Below are 23,027 nucleotides of genomic sequence, written 5' to 3'. Positions count from 1 at the left end.
CGTTCGGAAGCTGCAAGGCTGTGACTCCAGCGGAAGCTACGCACCTAGCCACTTTGTCCCGACCCCACGATTCACTTCGTTCCTTTGTTACGGGGCTAGGATCTATGCACAAGGGCGACATCGGCGACATACTCGGTTAAACGCTCTTGCCTTGACCCTTCTGTCTACCCTTCCGCATGTTCTTCTCCTTCGGCATCGTTGAGAACTCGCCTGCTCCCGCCAGCTGACCACGGGTCAGCCATCCCCATGCCTGCCGACAGCCTTCTCGACATGGCCCGACGGGCCTGCGCCCGCAATGTCCACCGGATAACAGACATTGGTGATCTCGACTATGACCTGATCCGACCGATACTTTTGAAGATCGAGAGTCCTGAGAAACTTGTAGGTGCCGTCCTGTACATCGTCCGATACCTCTCTCTCCATGTACTTCGTACTTCTTTAGCCCTGTCATCATACTGATCAATTACTTGTAGCACCAACTCGAGCTATCGTCTCCGCAAATCATCGGTCATGACGCTGAACTCTGGCTCAATTTCATCAAGCGAGACATTCCCGACTGGGACCTAAAGCGGCACGAACCTTCCAACCCGAAGAATTGGTACAAGGTGTACAGAAAGCTCAAAGCAGAGGCAACCAAGGATTCTTCGAATGATGAGGCCGCGTTGAAAGCTGCGTTGGCGGTTATTCAGAAAGGAAAGGAGCAGAACACGGCGGAGATAGCGAGCACTTCACGCAGTGTGGGCTTGTATTCGAGCAGCAATGCTCCTGGGCCTTCGCGAAAGGCCAGGATCCAGTGGAACTATATTTCTGGCAAAACCGGCGCGAAGGGCGCCAGTAAGATGACCCTCATGCAGAAGATTCGCAAGGAAGCAAAGGATGCGAAAGCTGGCAAAATGAACCGGCCGATGCACGAGCTACAAAAGAGGCAGACAGGTGTGGTCAAGGCGCCGGCGCATTTTGTCGAGGAGGTGAAGAAGATGAAGGTCCTGCAGGCCGCAGAGGCGAAGAAGGCTCTGAGTCCGCCGCCCAAGAGACCCTCGGTGATCGGTGCAACCGGGAACGTCTCATCATCAAGGCCACCGTTGTATGCTCCTCCTACGCTAGCACCGAAAACAAAACCTCAGCCTGCCGTTGCAAGTGGCGGAAAGCCATATGATCTTACGAGTGATAGAGAGTCAAGGCTACGGGCCTTGAAGTCGGGGAGATCGGTGAGCAAGGTGGATTCGAAAGGATGTGAGGATGCAAATGGCAGCTTGACCCTTGATTTCCTGGAAGACTCGGATGAGGGTGACTACGATCAGGACCAGCCAAAGCGAATACGGGAACGAGCAGACGACGACGCAGAAACGCCACGGAGGATGCTGAAGCCCGACAATGTCCACACCAACGATCTCCTGCCTCGATCGAGGAGTCCCATGAAGCTCTCCCCAGCACCAGGATCCCGGTCACAGGGGTTGCAACCGCTGAAGAGGAAGCACGAAGCGCCAAATCTCTTCTACACAAGTCCCAATAAACGACCCAAGCCTGTCTGACGAGGTTTTCAAGAGAAACTAGAACGATACCGACGAACAGTAGAGAGTTGAACCTTGCAGATGCAAAGAACCAAGAATTCAGAGGAACGGGTGATGCTTTTCTGATGCGGAACCACTTGAAATGGATATTCTGATATGCGAAAGTTGCGCGGAAGCATCAAATATTGGGAGTTTTTCTGGGCGCAAACGGAAGGCTGGAAGCATAAAATTTGATGGCGATGCCAGATGAGGTCGGGAGATTTTGAGGTTTGGACATCTGAACGGCTCAATGGATGGGAAATCACCGAGTTCCTGGGCACAATAGACGAGATTTTGGCAAGAACATCTCTCCGGGCATGAGACCACCATCTGGAATAACATCTGAGTGGAGACGGCTCTTTGTTGGAGGCCCCAAATCACCAATATATTTGTCTAAGGTGTAGATGGGTTTCCCCGGGGTTTCCCTTTCATCTGCTCTGGTCCTGCCTGGTCCGTCGTCGTTTGATTGTCTGTCGCCATCCAAAGTACCTAATAGGTATTGCCCGCTCCGTGATATCGTCCCCCGATCGCTAGCTACTTAGTGGTGGCCTCCGGGCTTGGTCATGGTCATGGTCATGGTCATGGGCGCATCAAGTGGGACGGAGGAGGTGAAGATGATGATGAAGAAGATGATGATGGGAATTCCGGGTTTCGTGATTTTTTTCTTTTCGGGGTTGTTTGCTTTCTTTGCTTCTTGTTTTTGCCCAAATGGCCCTCGCGATCATGGTCGGTCGCTTGATTCGAGTCCCCTCGCTGTGAAAAAAAAATAAGGTGTCATGTCATGTCATGTCAAGGCAAGGCAAGGCAAGGCAGAGCCGCAGTCATGGCTCGTGCCTCCCTCGCGCCATCTGATATCTTCGCATCGCATCTGGCCTTCGCTCCCCGTCTCCGTCCGTCCGCCGTGCAGCACTCACCCCGACTCAGGAACAAGCTCCTCCTACCCACTACACACACGCACGCAGGGCCCTCTCGCACCCCCCCCTCGACGGACCCCGTTCCCCTCCCCCCTTCCCCACGGGCCTGAGTTCGGTCACCTCCCGCCTCTCAGCGCCAGCACCAAGTGTAACGTGTTGCCGCCTTCGAGGCCGTAATCTTCCGCGGTTTTCTCGTCGGCCCTATTCCACATGCCGGGTTAGCTGAGCACCCTGGGGAAGAGAAGGGGGAGGAGAGTGGCGGGGTCAAACGTACATCTGTTTCCCGCCGTAGATCAACCGCTGCTGGACGGGCGGGATGCCTTCTTTTTCCTCAACGCGCTCCTTGATCCGGTAGACCTGTTCGTTTGCCGCAGCACATCACCTTGGTCAGAATTCATAACTGGTTTCATTTCCCGCATCGAAAGATATTCCACGCGATGGCATTTTGCGGTCCACCTGTTTCTTTTTGGGTTCTTCCCCCCCCCCCCCCTTCTGCTTTGATCCGGCTGTGTCTCTGAAGGATGCGGAGGTGATGGGAAGGTAGATATTTGGGGCGCGGGACATGGCACACCTTGTAGTCTGGCTCGATATCCAACTCGATCTCCTTGCCCGTCAACGTCCGCACTCTGTATTACAGATGATTGAGTGTCAGCCTCAGATTCATACACTGTGGAAGTTTTCACCGTTGCCCAGTGACACTCGGAGCAATAGCTGTTCCAAGCAAGCGTAGGAAGGAGGGGAAGACGGTTTGTGACGGTGGCATTACTTGATTAGCATGTTTGCGTCGTGTTCGAGCCGCTGTGAAAGTGAAATTTCAGGAAACCGATGTCGGGAGAGGATAGCAGGCAGTGGTCGGAGAGCAGTCAAGATTCTCACGTCGAAGGAAAATATGATCGGCGGTGTTAGCACAGAAAGAGGCCGGTAAGAACAAGGACCGCAGCGGGTGTTTGGAGGGCAGAAAGACTTGAGTTGATGGTCGTTCTTCAAAGCCGAGTTCAACCAATGGAGGGGTGGATGAGGCCACAGCCTGGCGGATGAAATCGCGGGGCTGCCGTTTACATAATCAACTCAACCCATATCTGGTGGTCCTTCAGCCTTGCAACGATAAGGTACCATTTAGGTGACAAAGAGGGTGTAAAATAAAAGAGGCAATTGCCGCAGATTTGCATTGTAACATTGTCGAGCACACAGTGGCTCCATACAGCAAAGATACTCGCTTGAACGCCGGAGAGTACAACAACCAACACGTACAAAATGGGGGTATGTGACAGATATACAGATACATATCCAGCAAAAGCTTCCTCCCATACCGAGGCTTGGGCCAATTCATCCCATTCTTTTGCCAACAAATTCCTTTTGGCCGATCCGGTCCCACAGACCAAGTCAAAGAAAACGCCATCTCCCATTTGCCAGAAAAGGGAGTGAGACTGTTTCGGAGCAGCAAAAACGATATTCCAAGCTGGGTGCCGGATTTCGTCCTGTCATCCACTGCTTGCGCAGAAATCTGATTCTTTTTTCCATCATTGTCACTTGTACACATTATGACTAAAAATCGTCTTTCAATGGGTCAATGTTTGGGATCGCGTTTTCGGGTGAGGGAGGATTCAGAACCCGCGCCATGGATCTCTCGACTCGTAGCTTCCTCGCGTGGAGGAGCTTGCTGCCATCATCTCGCTGTGGAGCAACGAGTCCACGGGGCTGATGCTCTCTCTTCCTTGTTCTGCGCCCCAGTAGCCCATGTCCTTTCTCTTTCCTTGCCCTGATCGCATGAAATTGAAAGAAGGCCGGCCTGAGGATGTGCCTTGCTCATGTTCGATGAAGGCATCCATCCTCATGGTCGTCGTATGGTTGTTATCCATGAAGGTTGGAAGAGGAGGCCTTCCGGAAGCACTTGCTTCACTGCCTCTTCGACTGCTGATAACGCTTTGCATTCCCAGGCTGGGCGTATATAAGCCGCGGTCGGAGGAATACACAGCTGTGGAATGCACACTCTGCGAATAACTCGATCCCGGTCCTGGTAGACTCGGGGTCACTCCGTTCGTAGAGAAGCTCCTGAAAGAGCTCGGTGGCGCTCGAGGTGCCGTGTTGCTCCGCTTCCGAGAGTGGCGGGGTATTGTTGGTGGTAGAGCAGGGTCCGTCAACGGATCGTAATAGTCACGCGTTGGGGGTCGCGAGTCTTGCACTGGCAACGATCCGTCGGTCGTGAAAGATCTCGTTCCAGGATTTGACTTAGCAGCCCCTTTTGTCAATCGGATCGAGTCTCTAATTGGTCGTCTGCGGAGCGATCCAGCAAGTGATGGTGCTGGAGCAGGCGACACTTCGTGTTCAGGAAGCGGTGGCGGCGGAGGGATGGCGGTAAGGTCGTTGACGCTGAGGGGAGAGTGTGATAAGAATGACAACGCCGTCAACCATATATAATGTCGTTCTTGAGATGTTGCTGTGAACTTCAGTGCACGCTGCGGAGTCAAGATAAGAATAGACCTGTTGAAGTTCGGCCCAGTAACTGCTCCTTTGGGCATCGGATTGTCGTCTTTGACATCGAGCACGGACTTGATCGTCACTGTTTGGTAATTAGCTTTCAGGTAGGCCACTCTTGCTCATGTAGAACTTACATTTTCGACCACTCTTGCCCATCAAGGCCGTCCCAGACGTTGGCTGCTTGCTGCTCCACATGACCGCACGCTCGTATGGCGCGAGCCAAACCCATCGTTTGTGACGGACACCATTGTTGGTCACACTTTGAGAAATCTCCTCAACGCTCTTGTTGGCATCCCAATCCGCTTTCTCGGTCACTCCGAAAGACTTTCGCCTCCTTACATATTTGTACATCCATTCCCCGACCATCGTCTGAGCAATAGAGTCTACAACCGATGTCTGTTGCATTGAGAGTACGTCAGAATTCTGTTTCGTGTGACTGCGCTGTCGACTAGGCCCGGTTGCGATCGACGGTCGCGGCGCACTCGCCTCCCGCGGGTTGCCGTAGGGCTCAATAACGGGGGCCGGTGCTGTTGTAGGCATCTGGAAGCTAGGCATCTCTGGGACAATGGATACCCGTGGTTCTAGTGGTGGTGACCGACTTCGTGATTTTCGGGCTTGTGAGTGAGGCGAAATCGCTGGTCCTGATCTCGCCTTTCGCAACATCGGTTTGGCGAACTTGCTGTTCCTCGGTCGTTTGGTGGGCGACGCGTTGCTGCTGCCGGGTGAACTTCTTCCACCTTCACTAATGGACTTGCCGACCTTCGCCGAGCTGTATCGCAAAGGAACGGGGAAGGGAGGCGGATTGTTGCTTTCCAAAGAACCGGTGGTGGATTGGGAGTGCGAAGACTGATGGGCAGCGGCTCCGCTTGATATTAAGGCTGCTCTTCTCATGTTGTTTGATTTGGCCGATGGGATCCTCTTCAATTTCAGACCCATGTTCTGACGTTGGGAACCTCTGCGTGGGCTCGTCCTGGTTTGGAAGAGGATTGCCTTCATCTCTGGCGGTAAGCTGTCTTCAGATAGCCGGAGGTTCTCCAGAGCAGCTGCCTCACCTGCAGATACTGCTGTACTCTCACTGACATCCTCCAGCCGAAGGTCTTGGGAGACCATTTTTCCAGATTTGAGAACAAATTTCGCGGTTGGGCGACAAAAAATATCGTCTTCTGCGAAGGTGTCTTCTTCGATATAGTCATCACGATTGTCGGCGTCGTCATCGAATCCGGCGAAAAGACTACTTGATCTGACGGGTCGGGGCATATTTGAGGCAAAATCTCTCGTGAGAGGTCCATTGTCGTTCACAGGAGGTATCTTGGACGGCCCAGCCATAGCCGAACGCCTCGACGCAAACATGGAGGTACCGGGAGATACTCTGCTTCGAGGGATTGGAGGTGGTAAGGCCCTGGATGAAATTGGTGGCCTGTAATGACTTGACAATGGAGCAGGTGGCATTTCGGAGGGTGGGACAATGGCTCTTATATCGACTCGAATTTCTTCGGTCTGCATAGAAGACGACTTGTATCCTCCCAGTAAGTGGTTAGCGACCTGGGTACTTGCGTTCTTGGTTCGGGGTGGTAGCACAACATTAGTTTCAGGTGTGGCAGGTCTTGACGCGGGAGGGATAATGGCAATCAGGGGAACCTTCAAATCAAGAGTCTCCTCGCTTGCTGTGTGCTTGTGGCTGAATTGGTCGAAGACTGGTTGTGCGGGATCGGTCTGGGTTCCAATGGTGGCGGTCTCAACTCTTTCCAGAGCACTCTCTGGAATTGTAGCCAGCCCTGCGTCGCGCTTGTCAGGTGTAAGGGGTGGACTCGGGAGAGCTTCGACAGTCTGACAGCCTGAAGATACCATGATAGGTCGCTGCTTTTCCCAGGCGATATCAATACTGTCTTGCGGGCTGACCGGGCTTGGGGTAACATTAATTTGTCTGGCATTTCCAATTGAAATCTCTGAGGGTCGGTGGCCGTTGGCCTTGGGTCGTGGATCTGTGACCGGCCACGGGGACGATGGTGGGGAGAACTGAATGGCAGTATCTACATATTTGATGCTTGGTCGACGTCGATTCCCCTCCGCAGAAATGGCACCCGAACGATCATGCTCAGGGCTGTCATTACGTTCCATATCCTCAAAGTCGACAGGTAGACCCAACACCTTCCTCGCTTTGATGGATAAGCTAGAGGCGGGTCGAACGTGTTCCTCTGGGAGTGCGTCAGGGGACACCCGGCCATCGTCATTGTCAAGTGCATTTAGCATGTCTTCTTCCATCTCATCAAAGGCCAATTCGTCGGCCAAGTTGATGGAGATGCCATTGTGGAAACTCAACACCGACACCCGACCTCCATGAGTGTCGCTGTTGACCGACGTCGCACTGTGCCTCCGGCCTCTCCGAGCAATGATGGAGCCTTTGCTTGGGCTGTCCATTATACTGTTGCGGCTGTGCGCACGCTCGGTGGGGGAGGCAGGGGCTGGATGCTGCTGAGCATTGGCGAGTTCGCTCAGCACGACCTTCAGCCGACCTTCGGCAATGTGGACTTTGGTTTCGAGGCCACGCTTTTCTGCGAGCCAAGTCTCCTTGTCCTTATCCCACAAGGCTTGGGTCTTCTCCGCCGTGTCCTCCTGGCTTTTGGCCTTCTTCTGGGTTTGTTCGAGACGCTTGCGCAGATCCGTGACATCGCTCAAGGCGTCATCTCGTTCTTTGGCCAGGTCGTTGAGAGCGGACAAGGTACCTCCTTCGAGCATTTGCATCTGCCGCTTGACTGATCTCGTCTCCTTGTTGGCCTGCAAGAGGTTGTTATTGAGGACCTCATTTTGAGTCTGGGAGGCGTGGAGGCTGATTTCCAACTTTTCAATGTCATTGGTGCGACTCTCGAGGTCTCGCCGTAACGACAGGATTTCCGAGACCAGCGAGGCATGGAGCGTGGGTGTAAATCGTCGTGGATCAAGTGGAGAGATGTTCTCGTCCAAAGCAGGGTTGGAGTGAATGGAATCATTACTTCGTCTTTTGCTGGCTCGTTCCTCGGGCATTGGGGGAGGTGTAGATGAGGGCGACATGTCTTCGTACCGCCGGGAACGGAGGGATTGAGAACTGGACGGTGTTCGATATGGAGTGTCTGTGGGCGAAGGTAGCGAGTAGCTGACCTCGGGGTCCATTATTCGTCAACGGTCGTTGTGCCCTCGATGAGGCCCCAGTTCAAATGCAGCCCGCGTCGGGCATACACATATTCTGGTCGCTTGAATAGCTCGTCTTTGTGCTTCTGATCCCTGTAGCGAATAGTGACATAAATCACTACTCAGCGAACCTTGCAGCACATGACGGGAAAACGACTCGAACGCAACAACAATTATTGAGCCAACGGGGGCTTGGAGGGTTCGCACCGCGGGCTCGTGAGAGGTCTCGAAGAAAGCAGCGGATTGAGACGGTGAGATGGTCATGCAAGATTGACAAGAGAATAGACAGAACAGCACCTGAGGCTCATGCAAGCGCGGACAAAGCAACGAACGTCTGCGATAGGATTGACAGATGGACAGGAGAAAGCTTGCTGCACTGATTCCAGCCTAGTCTGTGAAATGGAGAGACCGGACGAGGGCAAGGGTAACGATTGACGAGGGATTGCTGCTTTGAAGCGAAAAGAGTCGAAAAAGGGCCGGCGAGGTCAGGCCTGATCCTCTGGCTTGGGTCGAGCGAAGCCCGTTCGCCTCAAAGTGATGCTCAGGATTTTGTTCATAGGCAGGGAAAGAGAGTCGCCCGCAGTCGCGTCTGGGAGCGGAGCCATGGGCTTGCTGGGCCACCTGGGCGAGCTGGAACTGATCGGCCGGCATAGGCGCAAAATTGGGCCAGGAATTGATTGGGCATGAGGGCATTGAATCGCGGGAAAATCATTGCTCAGGGGCATCACTGGGCGCAGGCGAGGACGTCTATCTGACCAGGGATTGCAGGGTGGAGTTGGGCAAAATGAAAAGAGACCAACCCTAAGGGAATGAGGCTCGAGCTCGGGCGGTGGGTGGTGGGCGGTGGGCGCGGGGCTAGCAACCGACCAGGGCTGCTGCCATGGGACGGGGGCATCCGCCTTAGCCCGAGAGGGACGACGCAGCTTAGTCTGTCTGGTGGCAGTTCTTGGGCGTTGAAGAGCTGGGGGGGTCCCGTGGCGGACGTTGGGTTGGTGGTCGTGGTGGTGGTCGTGGCGGCCACGTTGGAACGGTGATGGTCCAACGGTGACTTTGTGCTGTTATCTGTACGCGCACGAGTTCTACAATTCCTGCAGCAGTCTCGAAATACGCGATACCCATACTCCGTACCTCCTCGTCAAGACGTGTGCGGAAATGCTGGGTGAGACTTTTGAGACCACAAGATCGGGGTTCCAGGCTTCAGGCCACTGCAGGTCCGATTGAGCTAATAGGCCCCAGAAGCCCAGGGTGAGTGGTAGTAGCCTAGTAGGGGCCACCAGGGCGGTTTTAGGGTCTTCAGCAGCAACGGGCCGGTCTGGAGTCAAGTTCCTGGTGGCATGTCTAGTGTGTTTCATGTTCCCCACCAGGTGCCCACCGCTGCCACCACTGCCACCAGGCTGTCACCACCGCCGGAAGATTCTCACCAGTAGCTGGCCACTAGCCTTTCCGTCTGGGGGGCTTTGCCATTTGATCGAGGTACCAAATTGACAATTTCCTGGGGGACCGACAGGTTTTTTTTTTCCTCCGTGGTCGTGGGCAGTTGTACCGAGTACCTCGTGGATGATGGACACTGATGATAGAAAAGAGGTGGAAGGGGAGGGAAATGATAATAAGGAGGGACTGGCCACAGACAGACCACAGACTGGCTGTGACTGCGGCACTGTACGTACATGTGCATGCAATAAACACACTGGGTGCAGGTCGCAGCTGGGCCACTCCTCCGTCCGTACTACTACTACTTGTCCCTCTCGTCTGGCTCTGGCAACCCCTTCTTCGTTCGTCCTCCCTTCTGTTCTCCTCCGTCTAGGCTTCCTGCATCGCCTTCCCGTCCCCCCATCCTGGTAAATGATGCATGGGGGGAACAAAACCACCGTCACCGGCATGCAGCATGAACTGTTACCCACCTTTCTCGTAGTCCTACTTCTAGTCCGGCTCAGGTCGGTGCGCTTCTCTCACTCTCGCTTACTGCGACCGTTGTGTTGGTCATGGCCTATTTCGGCGGCCACCCAGTCGTATCGAGTCAGGTTGTGCTGGATCCTTTTCCTCCTTCACATTGCCCTTTGCCGCAACTCCGTGCGGGCTCGTACCTTGGACGAGGCCATATTTAGGCTTCTGTGCTTGTGCAAATCTTCTGTTTCGCAGTAAATTCTCCGATCGCAAGGTTTGGGTCTTTACCTGTTTCCTTGTTCCGGCATGTTGATCATGCTCCGTGCACCGACAACAACGTCGCACAGGATCAATGCTTGCTGTACCCGAACCCTCATGGTGGCGGCCACTCTTCCCATCACACTTTTAACGTGGGTGTGTCACGCCCATCAACAATATTCCCTAGTGGTCTGCACGCTGTGACCCTGTCCATCACATCCTGAAATCAAACCTTGACTGGCTGCCACAATGCTAGCAAACAACAACAACAACATCACTGCTACTACGAATGATTGACCATCATCTTCCCCTCCTTTGGGTGGCTTTTTCGGTTCCTTCCTCCGGCTTGTTCGCCTCGCCTCGTGTTTGAGACCCCGTCAACGTTCTTCCCCCTTCGCTTCCTGTCCAAGTTCCAAAGAACCAGGAACTGCTGTCATGTCGTGTGTGTGATGTTGTTTCACCTTTCCCTGCCATCTTCCAGGTTGATCCACGACTCGTTGGGCATCGTGCCCGATGTTTGATTGCCCACAGGTTCTTTTCCCCTTGTTGTCGATCAAACTGGACTTGATCACCCCGAGGATGTTCTGTATCGAGTACGAGTAGTAGTTACCCTTCGAAGCTCCCTGGCTTCCCTCGGTGGAGAGGAGGAATGGGGCTAGCCTCCGCAAAGTTCCCTCTCTTTTCTTGGTAGCCGGTTCCTCTACCAGGTGCTATCTCACACTCGCCTCGCGCTTGGACATTACCTTCACAGTGACACAGGATCATGACACGGAGATACGGAGTACTCTCGCACTCCTCGGAGAATGTCCGAAGTCATCAATAATAATTGAACACACACAAAGACACCTACAACATGCACTGGTCCCTTGTTCCCATGCCATCCCATGCCATGCCGAGGTTGGAGATCCCCAATCGTCTCTGCCAGCTGCTTGAACCGTTCCTGTATCTCCAAACATTGAGTTGAACTCCACGGCTTGAACGACAGTTCATGCGATCTGCCCCGGAAAAAGACGCTATCTTTCGTCATCACTGTGAACCATTCCTTTCCCCAAACCTCTGCCTGTACCTGTGTTTGGATGACTCACACAGACACAGACAGTTAGAGTACGGCAACATTCCACGAGCAATGCATTGAGACAATCCAGCTAAGTCGATCTTCTTTCATTACTGAATCACTACCTTTGATTCCTCCCACCCCCCGCACAAGAAGAAAAGACCATGTCCACAACCAACCCCCCCAAAGCCCTCCTCACCGATGTCTTTGGCACCGTGGTCGACTGGCGCTCGAGCGTGACCAAGTACCTCACGCTCTCGGCGTCGGAAGCCCTCAATTCCCCCACGGCCTCGATCCCCAGCGGCGCGCGCACCGCGGCGGCGCAGATCTCGTGGGCGGCCGTCGCCCAGCTGTGGCGCACCTCGTACTACCACTTCACGCGGACGTACGACCCCGCGGCGGCGCAGAAGGACCCCTCCAAGTTCAAGACGGTGGACCAGCACCACGTCGAGGCCCTGCACCAGATCCTGGTCGACCACGGCCTCGAGGGCCTGTGGACGGACGAGGAGGTCCAGAAGATCAGCATGATCTGGCACTTTCTGGACCCCTGGCCCGACTCGTCGCCGGGCCTGGGCAGGCTGAACGCCCGCTTCGAGACCGCCACCCTGAGCAACGGCAACACCGCCCTGCTGCGCGACCTCGCCACGCACGGCCACCTGCCCTACAAGCACATCCTCTCCGGCGAGGACTTTGGCGCCTACAAGCCCCATCCCAGCGTCTACCTCGGCGCCGCCCAGAAGCTGGGCCTGGAGCCCGCCGAGTGCGCCCTCGTCGCCGCCCACCTCGGCGACCTCAAGGCCGCCCGCGGCTGCGGCTACCAGACCATCTACATCGAGAGGCCGCAGGAGGAAGGCTGGTCCAAGGAGGACACCGAGCAGGCCAAGCAGCAGGGCTGGGTGGACATGTGGATCGGCCTCGACGAGGGCGAGGGAGGCTTTCTGGAGATTGCCAGGAGGTTTGGCGTCCAGTAACCAACGGGCCCGTGTGTGGTTTATCCTTGGGATGCTGGACATGGCTGGTATCTCCGTGGGGCGAGCCTTGCCTGCCATACCCTAAAACAAACAATACATATAGCACAAAACAATGTAGATCTCGTATATATCATCCGTCAAAAGATGTAGATACGACTGCCACGCAAAGAAGCTGGGAAGAAGTACTTTTTGTTCCGAACGTAGTCATGATTACTTCGTACATTATTCCAACCTCTTGTTAGAAAAACGCTTTTTTCTCCAGATCTGGCAGTCTACATCGGCCCAAACTCCACGAGCACTCCATCCATAGCCCTCAACTACGCTTCCCGGACTCCACGTCTGTCTCTGCACTGCCGACATAGCCTTGTTTAACTAACCCCTTCTTATGGGTTCTCATTTCCTCTTTCTTGCGGCTCTCTCTCTCTCTCTCTCTCTCTCTCTCCCCTGAATCTTCCAGCTCCATGCCCCCATGCTCTTCACAGCGCCAAGTGCATGCTCGGAGCTCCCATCTTCTTCTCGGCCTTCTTGGCCGCCTTGTACCACTTGGCGTTGGCGTCGCTGTACGTGGTCCGCCGCTTGATCACCCTGCGCGGGTGGAATTCGCCGTTCTCGTCAAAGCCGCCGTCCGCACCGTCGTCCTCGTCCGCGCCGTTGTGGGTGCTGGCGGGGCTTCCCACGCTGGCTGTGGCGGCCGCGGTGGTGGGCGTGGCGACGTCGTCGTCGTCGTCACCGACGTTGGGGGAGTCCACGTCCGCGCCGAAGATGGCGCCCATGCCGGCCTTGTCGCCGTGCGCGCTGAACGGATTGGCCGAGGCGGCGCCGCCCAGGTTGCCTCCGGTGGGCAGGGTGCCGAGCGTCAAGCCGTTCACTTTACGCGTGGTGCCCTCGATGAGTTCCTTCTCCTCTTCATCCGTCAGGGGCTCGATGTCCGGGATCGGCCCGCGCGGGATGATGACGGGCCATCCATGGTCACTCCCTCCGTGCATCTGGCGGCCCTTCGCCCGGAGGTAGCCGTACTTGTACACTTCGAAGAAGGTGGTGTTTTTGAACACCCCGCCGTTGGTCCGGTCGGACGTGTCCCAATAGAGGTTGCGCAACCATTTCGAGAGGCGAGGGTAGTCGTGCCGGATCATCTTCAGGTTGCAGTTGAAGATGTTGTAGTATGCCACGTCGAAGCGCGCGAGGGTCGTGTAGAGCCTGATGTCCGCTTCGGTGATGGATTCGCCAAACAGGTACGGTTGGTGGGACGGATCCTTCAGGTGTTCCTCGAGACGGTCCAGTGACCTGAAGAGAGGGTAGACGTTGGCGTCGTAGGCCTCCTGCGTGGTTGCGAACCCTGTTTTATACACGCCATTGTTGATGGTGTGATACACCCACTCATTCATAGCGTCGATCTCTGCCCTCAGGTGTGCAGGATAGAATCCACCACCGGGTTTGTTGACTTCCCTCTGGTCGGGTTCTAGAAAGTCGTCGAATTGATCGTACAGCATGCGGATGATCTCGGACGACTCGTTGTTCACGATGGTCTCGGTCTTCTTGTCCCATAGCACGGGCACGGTGTAGCGGCCGGTATAGCTTGGATCGGCCTTCAGGTAGAGCTGCTTCATGCCTGTGAAGCCGTATAAAGGATCGGCGCCCAAGCTGCCGTTTCGCCCGCTGAAGGTCCAGCCGTTCTCGGTCAGGTCGAAGTCGGTGGTAATGAGCTGGATGACGGGTTCGAGCGACTTCAGCCCACGGACGAGGATGGTTCGATGCGCCTTGAACGAAGTGTCAGCCATGAGTCTATACCCGCCGCGCCAGGGGATGTGTAGGAGCTGGCTTACCCAAGGGCAACCATAGTTACCATAGAGGGCGTATCTACCCTTGTCGGGGTGGAACTTGGAACCTGGCTCTTTGGAGATCCAGTCACGGAACTGGCTATCTTTTCGGCGGAAATGGCCATCAGCGTCGGCATGTTGATGTGTTGGTCGCTGGCATGAAGTCAGTCGGCGTGGGAGAGGACAGGTGTGGCCAAGCTCACCGAGTCCCCCATAATATCGTCCTGGAATTAGGTGGTTGAGGATCTCAGAGCAGGTGAAGGCGAGATTTCAGGATCCAGGACCCCAGGTGCACCGATCAAAATGGGCCAGAGAGATTCTACAGCTCGACGGGAAGGAAGACGACGAGGTCCTTGGGTTGCGGACTCAGGCAAGACAAAGTGATGTGCAGCGAATCTGGTCAGTGGTCACACCGTCCAACACACGACAGGGCCAATATATGCAGTTGGTGAGACCAAGAGAACGAGAGGGCAAAGGAAAGGATTTCCAACCCAACTTGAGGCTTTCCGCAGGTCAATTGTTCAGCTGCATCTCGAACGTCTCAGCTGCGGATATGGTGCTTACTCGAGACTTTTCAGGCTCTCCGCGCCCAATTCCGCCCCGCAAAACGCAGGCAGATTGGCAACGCAGGCAACACGTGCAGGAGGTTGGGATGCCCTTCGGAGTCCGTATTTCTCGTTCGAGTCCTTTGCCTTGACACATGAGGCGAGTAGAGCTTCAACCGACCCGTCTGGGGGCCGGGTGAGCTTCTCTTGTCTTGTCGATCCATGGTTGGTTGTTGTTGAAGCTTCACCCGTGCTCAGCAATGGCCAGCCCGCCTGAAATGAGGGCATTGGGAAAAACCAACGACGTCATGGCCAGGGCCGAATGTCGAGCCCATGCATGCGCCGAGGAATCGAGGCTCTCGTGGATGATTGTGGCACCTCTTCGGGCTTACAGAAGTGACTGTCTCTAGGTACTCCCGTTCTGTGGTACAGCAACCTCGTCCATCAGACGACAACAACAACAACAATCAATCCGAATCTGCTCTCTCACGGCGCGGTGAGAGTGCGGGGGTGAAGGACCTCTTACCTAACACTGCCAAACTTCGCCATCCCGTCAGTCATCGGTGGCCAGGCACGACTGAGAGGATGAATAATGGGCGCCGGAAATTCCGCTGCTGTCTGCCTTCGCGACAATATGCACTGAGGCGATTGACATGAATATGAAAGAAGTCGGAGATGCCATCTATTGTAGACGACAACATGTGACACCGCCTCAGTCACCCTGACGTTAAAGGCAAACACGGAAACAATCATGATATGGATTTGGCTCGAGCATGGCATGCACTGGACTCACTTTCGGGAACAGCCAAACTACGAGTATCCTCTGCTGCCTCGAGCTTTTGTATGCCCGCTCACGCTCAGATTTACAAGCGTCTGTTCAGGCTTCACGGGTGAAGACTCCATTCTGGACAAGCCACGGCAACTACCCTACCAGAGGTATGTCCCGCGGTGTCCCTGCGACTCAAGGAAACTATTGCTCCACATCAAGTTCCTTCGCTCTCTTCGACGCATTTCTGCCTTCACATGCCGAATGATGCGTTGAGTCCACAGGCAGTCTGATCCGATGTGCAGCTGGACGCACGATGGCGGTGAAGTTGAGCCACCACTCAGCTCAAGAACTGCCTCGACTCTGTCAAAGTGGTTCACGTGACTAGTATTTCCTAACCTCTTGTATTTACAAACGAATATAGTCTTGCCCTTGAGCCTGAAGGGCTCCAGGGACACAATCGACCTTTCACACTCTGACAGTCTCCCATACTGTAGCTCTGCTTTGTTGTCACTCCTGCCTTCGCTAAAGATCGGAATCGGGGGCGTTTCGCGATTGCGCGGACTTATTGAGAGTCTCATAGCGCAAAGTCCCAAGCCTGAAACGGAAGACCAAGGGCCAATGAAAGGGGGAGGTGCAAAGTCATTGCACATGAATCGTCTCGCCATGGATGGCCAAGTTAATGGTGATCGGCAACGCCTCGCATTGATGACTCTGCATGGAACATCGGCTGTGATAACCTGTGGAAGGGGGGATAGAGATGTGACCCCACGTCGAAGAAACAATCCACATCTGTCTAGCCGCAGGATTAAACATATCAAAGTCTCGCAGCACCCGAAACCTTTGTTGACCCGGTTTGGATTTGTCAAGGAAACCACGTTATCGACCCTCCCAGCCATCTCGATAGAGAACTATCTTATCCGATAAGAACGGCGGCCCGTCCTGCAAGACGGCGAGACGTCGAGCTTAAATCAGCATCAAGGATTTCGGATTGTTTGGGGGATACTGGGATGAACGGGTGGCTGTTCACCATCAAGCCCGATGAAGTTGCTTCTGCGCGGGTGGAGTTGAAGGGCGGACGAGAGCGGGGACCTGTTTTCGCCGAAGAGGAAAGGCATTATTAGCCGTTGAACATGTCCGTGGAATGATGGATGGTGTCAACCTTGAATCCTCACAGTACTTGGTTGTATGGATTGCATTGTGATTTGGCTGCGAAGGAGGAATATGCCAGTGTTTAGCAGTCGCACGCATCGTTTATTCGCTGCTCTTTGCTCTTTGCTTGCTTTGAGCTTTACCTTGTTCGTATTCTGTCCACCCCTCATCATGTGGCGCCTGCATCATGCAGGAAAAGCTTTCCTCTCGACACCCATTGCCAGCTGACAAGTTGTGTTTTTGGTGCTGGAGGATTGGCATTGGCATTGGCGGGTCCCGACACGCAAGCCGAATGTTCGTGTTCTTGCATCAAGCGATGCATGGCGAAGAGCTGTCATAGCTTCACCGTACTCGTCAATCACGCAAACAAGCCATGATCTGCAAAACATGGTCTTGATACATGAGCGCCCCTTCCGCTTGTGCAAGTCACCGAGCAGAGGCGGCCGTGCGTGGCCTGAGTCTGACTGCCCAATACGGGCATTCGCCTGTCCTCACCGAGCATTCATTGACCCTCTCAACCTGTAAATCGGATCCGTCCTCGATCATCGTTTCTCCGGCTGTCGGATCCCCTGTTTGGTTTTTGTCCTGCAAGTTCTGACACGGACCCTTCTCGCACAATTGCTGGAGTTCCGAGATTCGGGTAATGGGGACCTTCGTCCAAGAGAATGATGCAACAATGGCAGGGATCTGGGGCAACTGGGGATCGAGAGCGGTGGGACATATTACTCCATAGGGAGCGCCCCCATGCGGAATGGATCCAATAATAGTGGTCCATGAAGATTGGAATAAGGTCGGGGGTGTACGGATGTATCCCGGTGGACAGGTTAGACAGTGTATAGCCATGTTTCGTGTCCTGGTTAGACCCACGGAGAGAGAATGTTCGGTGCCCAAGTGCTTAACTTAGGTGCTGGCGGTGGTGATTTTGACTCCTCCCAATCTGCTGTCTAGGATCAGTAGCCGGGGGCCGGACCCGAAGACTGATACGAGTTACAAGCAGAGCAGCGAGAGAAGACCGAGGGGGTTTTAGGGGGAGGAGATGGAGAGCCAGAGGAAGAGGTGAGAAACGAGAAGCCAAGGGGCGAGTACTTGGTCGAGGTACCTCGTACATACCTAGGTCAGTGCCTAGCTGACTGCGGCCCGTGACTACCTGTACCTAATGGCTAGGTACGCGGTACTTGGGACTGTGACTATAACCCATCTAGTCGACTGGTTACAATGGTGCAAGAGTTGCAACTCGGCTCGAATGGCTACTACGCAGCCAGAGAGTCGCTTTGGGAGGTAGCAGTTATATCATCTCTGGCCATAACTCCATGGCGTCTGCTGTTGGCGGAGGTGGGCGCAGGCACAGGCACAAGCGCAGCTGCAGGTGCATGCCACCGGCAACAAAGTCGAGTAGGCTTTAACTAGTAATGCAGGTCTGCAGGCGAAGAGGAGACCCTTGTACCTGTGTGCCTTGGGGCCTTGGGGCCTTGGGGCTTTGGGGGGGGTGGAGGGGGCTTGGGACCCTACTCTACTCGTACGAGTCGGCCCTTGACGACTGGGTACTAGGTACACCCAGTGGTCACTTACTGGCACCGCTGCTGTCTAGCCCAACTTCTCCATCCCCGTCCATCATCTTCTACCACCAAAAGGTGGACCTCCAAGTAAAGCGTTGCCGAAAAGGATACCCACGGTGCCTGCGGCGCTCATGGCCTGCAGCTGTCATATTGCAACACCCGCACCATCCCCAAGCCGTAAATCTGCAAAAAAAAATTGTCCCTTGTGTGGTCCAGTGCCTGCTTTCTTTTCTTGCTTTTCCCACCATTTCCGAGCAATCATCTGTCTGAAGTAAACCACACCCTCAATCCCAGGGACGCCCTTCAACGCCTCGCATACATATGTCAGATCCCCCATATCGACATCTTACTTAGGTCTCTCTGCACTGCCAGCGCCCTTGCCCCCCCATTGGCCCGCAAACCCCCGTCGATCCCACCGCATTCGCCCCCAAAGAAGCAACCATCGCAGGGCAATCCTCGAAAAAGCCATCGCTCAGCCTCGAGACATCTTCGAGACACATCCCGACCTCTCAGAGTCCAGAATATCCCGACTGTCCTCGAAAAAGGACCTCGAGTTCCTGCCGCTGTCCCAAAACCACTCGCAGTTCTCCCGACAGATCGGTAAAAGCAACGTCGGCTCAAGTCACAGAACCCTCCTTCCACAAGGTTTGCTTGCTCCCAAAATCACCCCTCAAATACCCCGAACTGCAGGACTGATCAGCGACTTCTTGCTCCGACGGCAGGTCTCTCACCAGCAAAACCTCCCCTGCGTCTCGTTTTCCGTTGATCGACTGCCGACCTTCAAAGATCACCCTGCCTGCTTCCGATCCCTGTGCAACTTGCAGTGCCTTGCATTGCTGTTCAAATTGCTGCTGCCGGCCGATACCCTACAGCCAAAGCCGTTGCGACAGACGACTTTCTGTTCTGCCTAGAGGTCGTACTGGACACTATTCAACTCAGTTTCCGAGTTAGAGAAGAATATACAGGAAAGATCTCCGCCGTGTGACCAGCCGACCACATTGACTTGCCCTCTCTCGACTGGTCCAGTGACAATCGGTTCTGCCGAGGTCTAGGCCAGACCCTTATACAACACCCTTACCGCAGCTGGTGATTTTTTTTTAATTAGACGTCCTCATTGTCCAACCCAACGCAGTCGCGCCTTTTCGCACGGGCGGATGTGTCAGTCTTGCTTGTCAAGTCTGTCAAAGCCTTTGTGAGTCGATTCCAAGTACGAGCTTTCGGGTTTACCATAAGCCCACCCCACGTCGGCATCGAGGACTGGCATCTATCATGACGGGGAAGATGACCCTATATAAACTGGTGGTGCTGGGAGATGGCGGTGTTGGGAAAACGGCTTTGATAATTCAGGTTCGTCTGCACAGGCCCCCTTGCGTCGACTGGTTGCTGAGCCCCCCTTGCAGTTATGTCTGAACCATTTTGTCGAAACCTACGACCCTACCATTGAAGACTCTTATCGGAAACAAGTCATGATAGATCAGCAGGCGTGCATGCTTGAAGTTCTCGATACTGCCGGACAAGAGGAGTATACTGCGCTGCGCGATCAATGGATCCGCGACGGTGAAGGATTTATCCTCGTCTACAGCATCACCTCGAGAAATTCTTTCAGCAGAATCCAAAAGTGGTATTCCCAAGTACAGCGAGTCAAGGAGTCAGGCCATCCGAATTCGCCTACCGGCGCGAATTATCTCCAATCTCAAATGCCCGGACAGTCCACGTACAACGGTCCTCCCATCATTATGTTGGTTGGCAATAAGAGCGATCAGCACCATGAACGAGAGGTTCCTTTCCAAGAAGGCCAAGCACTGGCCAAAGATCTGGGCTGCGAATTCGTCGAGGCGTCGGCCAAAAACTGTATCAATGTCGAAAAGGCCTTCTACGATGTCGTGAGACAGTTGAGGAGACAGCGACAATCACCCATGAAGCCAATTGACCGGAAAGGCACAAACTACATGTCACAACCGACTCCGCGGAACAACTTTGACTCGGATCACCAACGGATATACCGCGACCACAACAAAAAGCGTGGTACCAAATGTGTTATTCTATGAATGAGACTAAGCTTAACCAACGTCCCAAGGATTGGTGCTTGATATGAAGCTATGAGCCACTCATGTCCAGAGCTGACGACAGTTTTAATGTCGGGATCTGCGGTGCAACCAAAATTTCTGTTATCCCCCCGGAGTTCCACATTGATCATCTCGAAAGACGCACACCACCGCCTCTATGCATGTGGACAGAAAGAAATCCAATCTGTCGGGACATGGACATCCTCGGCATTTTTTTATCCACACGGCGCCATTTTCGCTTGTTCCCTCCATCCCGCTACCTCGACGACAACTCATGTGTCCCGCTGGCCTTGGTTTGAGAGGACTCCATCGGCACGAAGAAAGCTTAGAACAGCGACCAGACCTATTGCAAGTGAAGAACACCGTATGAGCTACAGTACAGCAGCACCATTTATCAAACTCCAGTGTACAATATATTCACGCCTAAGATATTAGAAAGGGATATGTCTCCAAATGTCAGAAGCTTTCCATGCCCTGCTTAGCTCCGAGCCAACCTGCATGTGTGGCAAGCCCGATTCGACAGCTGCTCGTGGAGCAGGGACGGACAAGAATCTTGATGGATGTGCAACGTGGTTGGGCATGGTTCGGGCTTTCAATATGGGACTCCACGACACCGGCATAACAGCCCCATCTGGCATGGCTACCTGGACTGGCGCCGGGGCGACGACAGATGTGGCGCGGCTTCATGTATTGAAGTTCCAAACTGAGGCCGAGGTCGTATTTGACCGACCGTCAACCTGGCACTGGGTTGGATGGGCACCAAGAGGAGGGCCGTGATATCTACCGAGTACTCGGTACATTGATGGGAGGGGCACTCCGGACCTCGTGTGGTTATGCTCGGAAGTCGAAACGGCGGAGATCAATCAGGTCTCCAAGAATTGGTTTGGGCTTTTTGCGGGACCAGGGAAGAACCAGGCACCCAACTTGCAGGCTACTGTACTTGCGGCTAGTTAGAGCGAACAAAGTCGTATAGACAAGACAAACCAGGCACAGTCTCGCGTGGCTGTCAAAAAGTTAAACCGAACGGAGTTTCCCAGCTTGTCCCTTTGTGCCCAACGCCCAGCGCCATCCAGCCCCTGGGCATGCCCGTGGCCGAATCAGACACGGCCGGGGGCCAACAGTGGTTGACGACGGCGACCAGCAGCTCGTATATCTGCCTCGAAGAGCGGGAGCGTCGGCGTCGAAGCTTTGGAGCCGGCGACGAACCAAGCAACAAGACGAATAAGCCCGGAACGTCGGGTCACTGGCGTTGGCACTGGCACTGTTACTCCAGGTAGGTAGCCAGGTACTCGTACAGCGGGTAGGAAGGTAGGTAACTAGCTAGGCTAGGAGGAGGCGCCTTAGGGTCGGCGAAATCGTCGTAGCTTCTCCCCCCTCCCCTCCCCTCCCCCCTTTGCGAAAAGATGTCGTCGCATAATAGTGGTAGGTAGGAGTTGAGATGAGGAAGGAAATCCAATTCCACCCCATCCACCCCGGCCATCCATACAAGACCATGCAATGCCGCAATCGTGGGAGGAAACCCGGCGTGGAAAGCAGCGGGAAACAAGCAACAATAATAATGCGGAGAATCGAGAAAAGTATGTTGTCTCCCCTCTCCTACATACCCACCTACGTACCTACCCAAGGTATCTGTGTAAGTAGATACTACGGAGTAGAGGCGCAGGCTTCGGGAGTCCTGGGCTGGGGGGTCAAAAGTTGGACAACGCCAGGACGAGCACGGCGCCCTCTGGTCATCGCTTGCTTCGAGGACGAGTCCGCCTCCTCATGCGTGCGAGGTCCCCAATAGCAGGGAGGAAGTCAGTCAGTCAGGCACATCACCCTACAAATACATACACATATAACGGGTCTATCTGTCAGTGAATGGGCACAACAACAAATACAATGAATGCAATTACTTCGAGGCATTCCTGGGTGCAAGCCAAGGCCTGGTCTGCCACCGTTGCTGCTTGTCCCCGCTCTTTTCACGCTCTCTTTCGTGCCTTGAAAGACGCCATGAGAAGGGGGGGGAGGCATTTGGGCTTTCCATGTGCAAATTCGTCGCCAACGACAAGCAATCAATCAATCAATCAATCAATCAATCAACTGGATATATTCTCCGCCGCGCGCCCCCACCAACACCAACGCCCCATTCTTTCTCGTGTTCGTTGGGAACTTCCTCAATTATTATCGTGCAGGTCAATCAATCCTTTTCCCCTTTTCGGGTGCCCGCTATCGCTATCGCGTCCGTCCGTCCGTTCGTTCGTTCGTTCGTGGATGTCGGGCGGGCCTTGGGGTTCTTTTCGCCCAGGTGACGGAACGGGATAAGATCCGCATATCGTGATGGTGTGTGAACCATGTGCTCACTGCCAGACACGTTGCAGATCCATGTGGCCCTGGTCCCCGGGGGACCTGCATACGGGGTTTGTCCGCTGGATCGGCAATGGGGCAATGGGCAATGGGGCAATGGGCAATGGGCAATGGGGCAATGGGCAATGGGCAATGGGCAATGGGCAATGGACAAATAATGGGTCATCGTCTCCCAGGGAAGTTCCGGTCTGCTTTTCGCTGTCGCGTGCCTGGGCAGTTGCCCCCGGAAAAGACAGTATACCTGAGTGTGAGGGGATTGGCTCAACCGTGTTGCTCACGGTTAGAACCCGCCGAGTGGTGAAGTGTGTCTGAAGCGGGCAAGGCTGCGTACAAGGTTGAGATGTCCAAGGGCAAGGCTGGGGGAAACACATCCCAGGCGCACACGTGAGGCGTCGTCTTCACCACATGCACTCTGGAAAACTGTGGAACAACGAAGCCAGCGAGCTAGACGCCGATTCTACTCGAGACTGAGGCTCTGTCATGATCTGTCCCTTTGACGGCACAG

General features: G+C 54.5%; 5 protein-coding genes across 6 annotated transcripts; 3 read left to right on the top strand and 2 right to left on the bottom strand.

Annotated features, from left to right (window-relative positions):
- Positions 1-95: 95 nt before the first annotated feature.
- Positions 96-1,932, top strand: PV07_10957 (uncharacterized protein). Its single transcript, XM_016398338.1, has 2 exons — positions 96-381; positions 474-1,932. The coding sequence occupies exons 1-2, from the start codon at positions 247-249 to the stop codon at positions 1,530-1,532; spliced, it is 1,194 nt and encodes a 397-aa protein (XP_016242900.1). The 5' UTR covers positions 96-246; the 3' UTR covers positions 1,533-1,932.
- Positions 1,933-3,598: 1,666 nt separating this feature from the next.
- PV07_10956 (uncharacterized protein) lies at positions 3,599-8,653 on the bottom strand. Its single transcript, XM_016398337.1, has 2 exons — positions 5,077-8,653; positions 3,599-5,024 (listed from the first exon to the last, which is right to left on the bottom strand). The coding sequence occupies exons 1-2, from the start codon at positions 8,087-8,089 to the stop codon at positions 4,069-4,071; spliced, it is 3,969 nt and encodes a 1,322-aa protein (XP_016242899.1). The 5' UTR covers positions 8,090-8,653; the 3' UTR covers positions 3,599-4,068.
- Positions 8,654-11,222: 2,569 nt separating this feature from the next.
- PV07_10955 (haloacid dehalogenase, type II) lies at positions 11,223-12,452 on the top strand. The gene is made up of 2 exons (XM_016398336.1): positions 11,223-11,280; positions 11,345-12,452. Exon 2 carries the CDS (start codon positions 11,468-11,470, stop codon positions 12,272-12,274), a length of 807 nt encoding a protein of 268 aa, XP_016242898.1. The 5' UTR covers positions 11,223-11,280; positions 11,345-11,467; the 3' UTR covers positions 12,275-12,452.
- A 240-nt stretch (positions 12,453-12,692) lies between these two features.
- PV07_10954 (uncharacterized protein) lies at positions 12,693-14,646 on the bottom strand. The gene is made up of 3 exons (XM_016398335.1): positions 14,295-14,646; positions 14,098-14,244; positions 12,693-14,031 (listed from the first exon to the last, which is right to left on the bottom strand). Exons 1-3 carry the CDS (start codon positions 14,304-14,306, stop codon positions 12,751-12,753), a joined length of 1,440 nt encoding a protein of 479 aa, XP_016242897.1. The 5' UTR covers positions 14,307-14,646; the 3' UTR covers positions 12,693-12,750.
- A 3,655-nt stretch (positions 14,647-18,301) lies between these two features.
- On the top strand, positions 18,302-21,241 carry PV07_10953. 2 transcript variants are annotated; one of them, XM_016398334.1, is made up of 3 exons: positions 18,302-18,755; positions 18,833-19,457; positions 19,511-21,241. In XM_016398334.1, the coding sequence occupies exons 2-3, from the start codon at positions 19,380-19,382 to the stop codon at positions 20,156-20,158; spliced, it is 726 nt and encodes a 241-aa protein (XP_016242896.1). In that variant the 5' UTR covers positions 18,302-18,755; positions 18,833-19,379; the 3' UTR covers positions 20,159-21,241. The 2 variants fall into 2 exon arrangements, with proteins under 2 accessions (XP_016242896.1, XP_016242895.1); XM_016398333.1 differs by having other exon boundaries at positions 18,302-19,457.
- The last annotated feature ends 1,786 nt before the right edge of the window (positions 21,242-23,027 follow it).

The sequence above is a fragment of the Cladophialophora immunda genome, assembly GCF_000835495.1.
Source record: "Cladophialophora immunda strain CBS 83496 unplaced genomic scaffold supercont1.7, whole genome shotgun sequence".
In the NCBI taxonomy this organism is placed as follows: domain Eukaryota; kingdom Fungi; phylum Ascomycota; class Eurotiomycetes; order Chaetothyriales; family Herpotrichiellaceae; genus Cladophialophora; species Cladophialophora immunda.
This window is presented reverse-complemented; position numbering and strand designations above follow the sequence as displayed.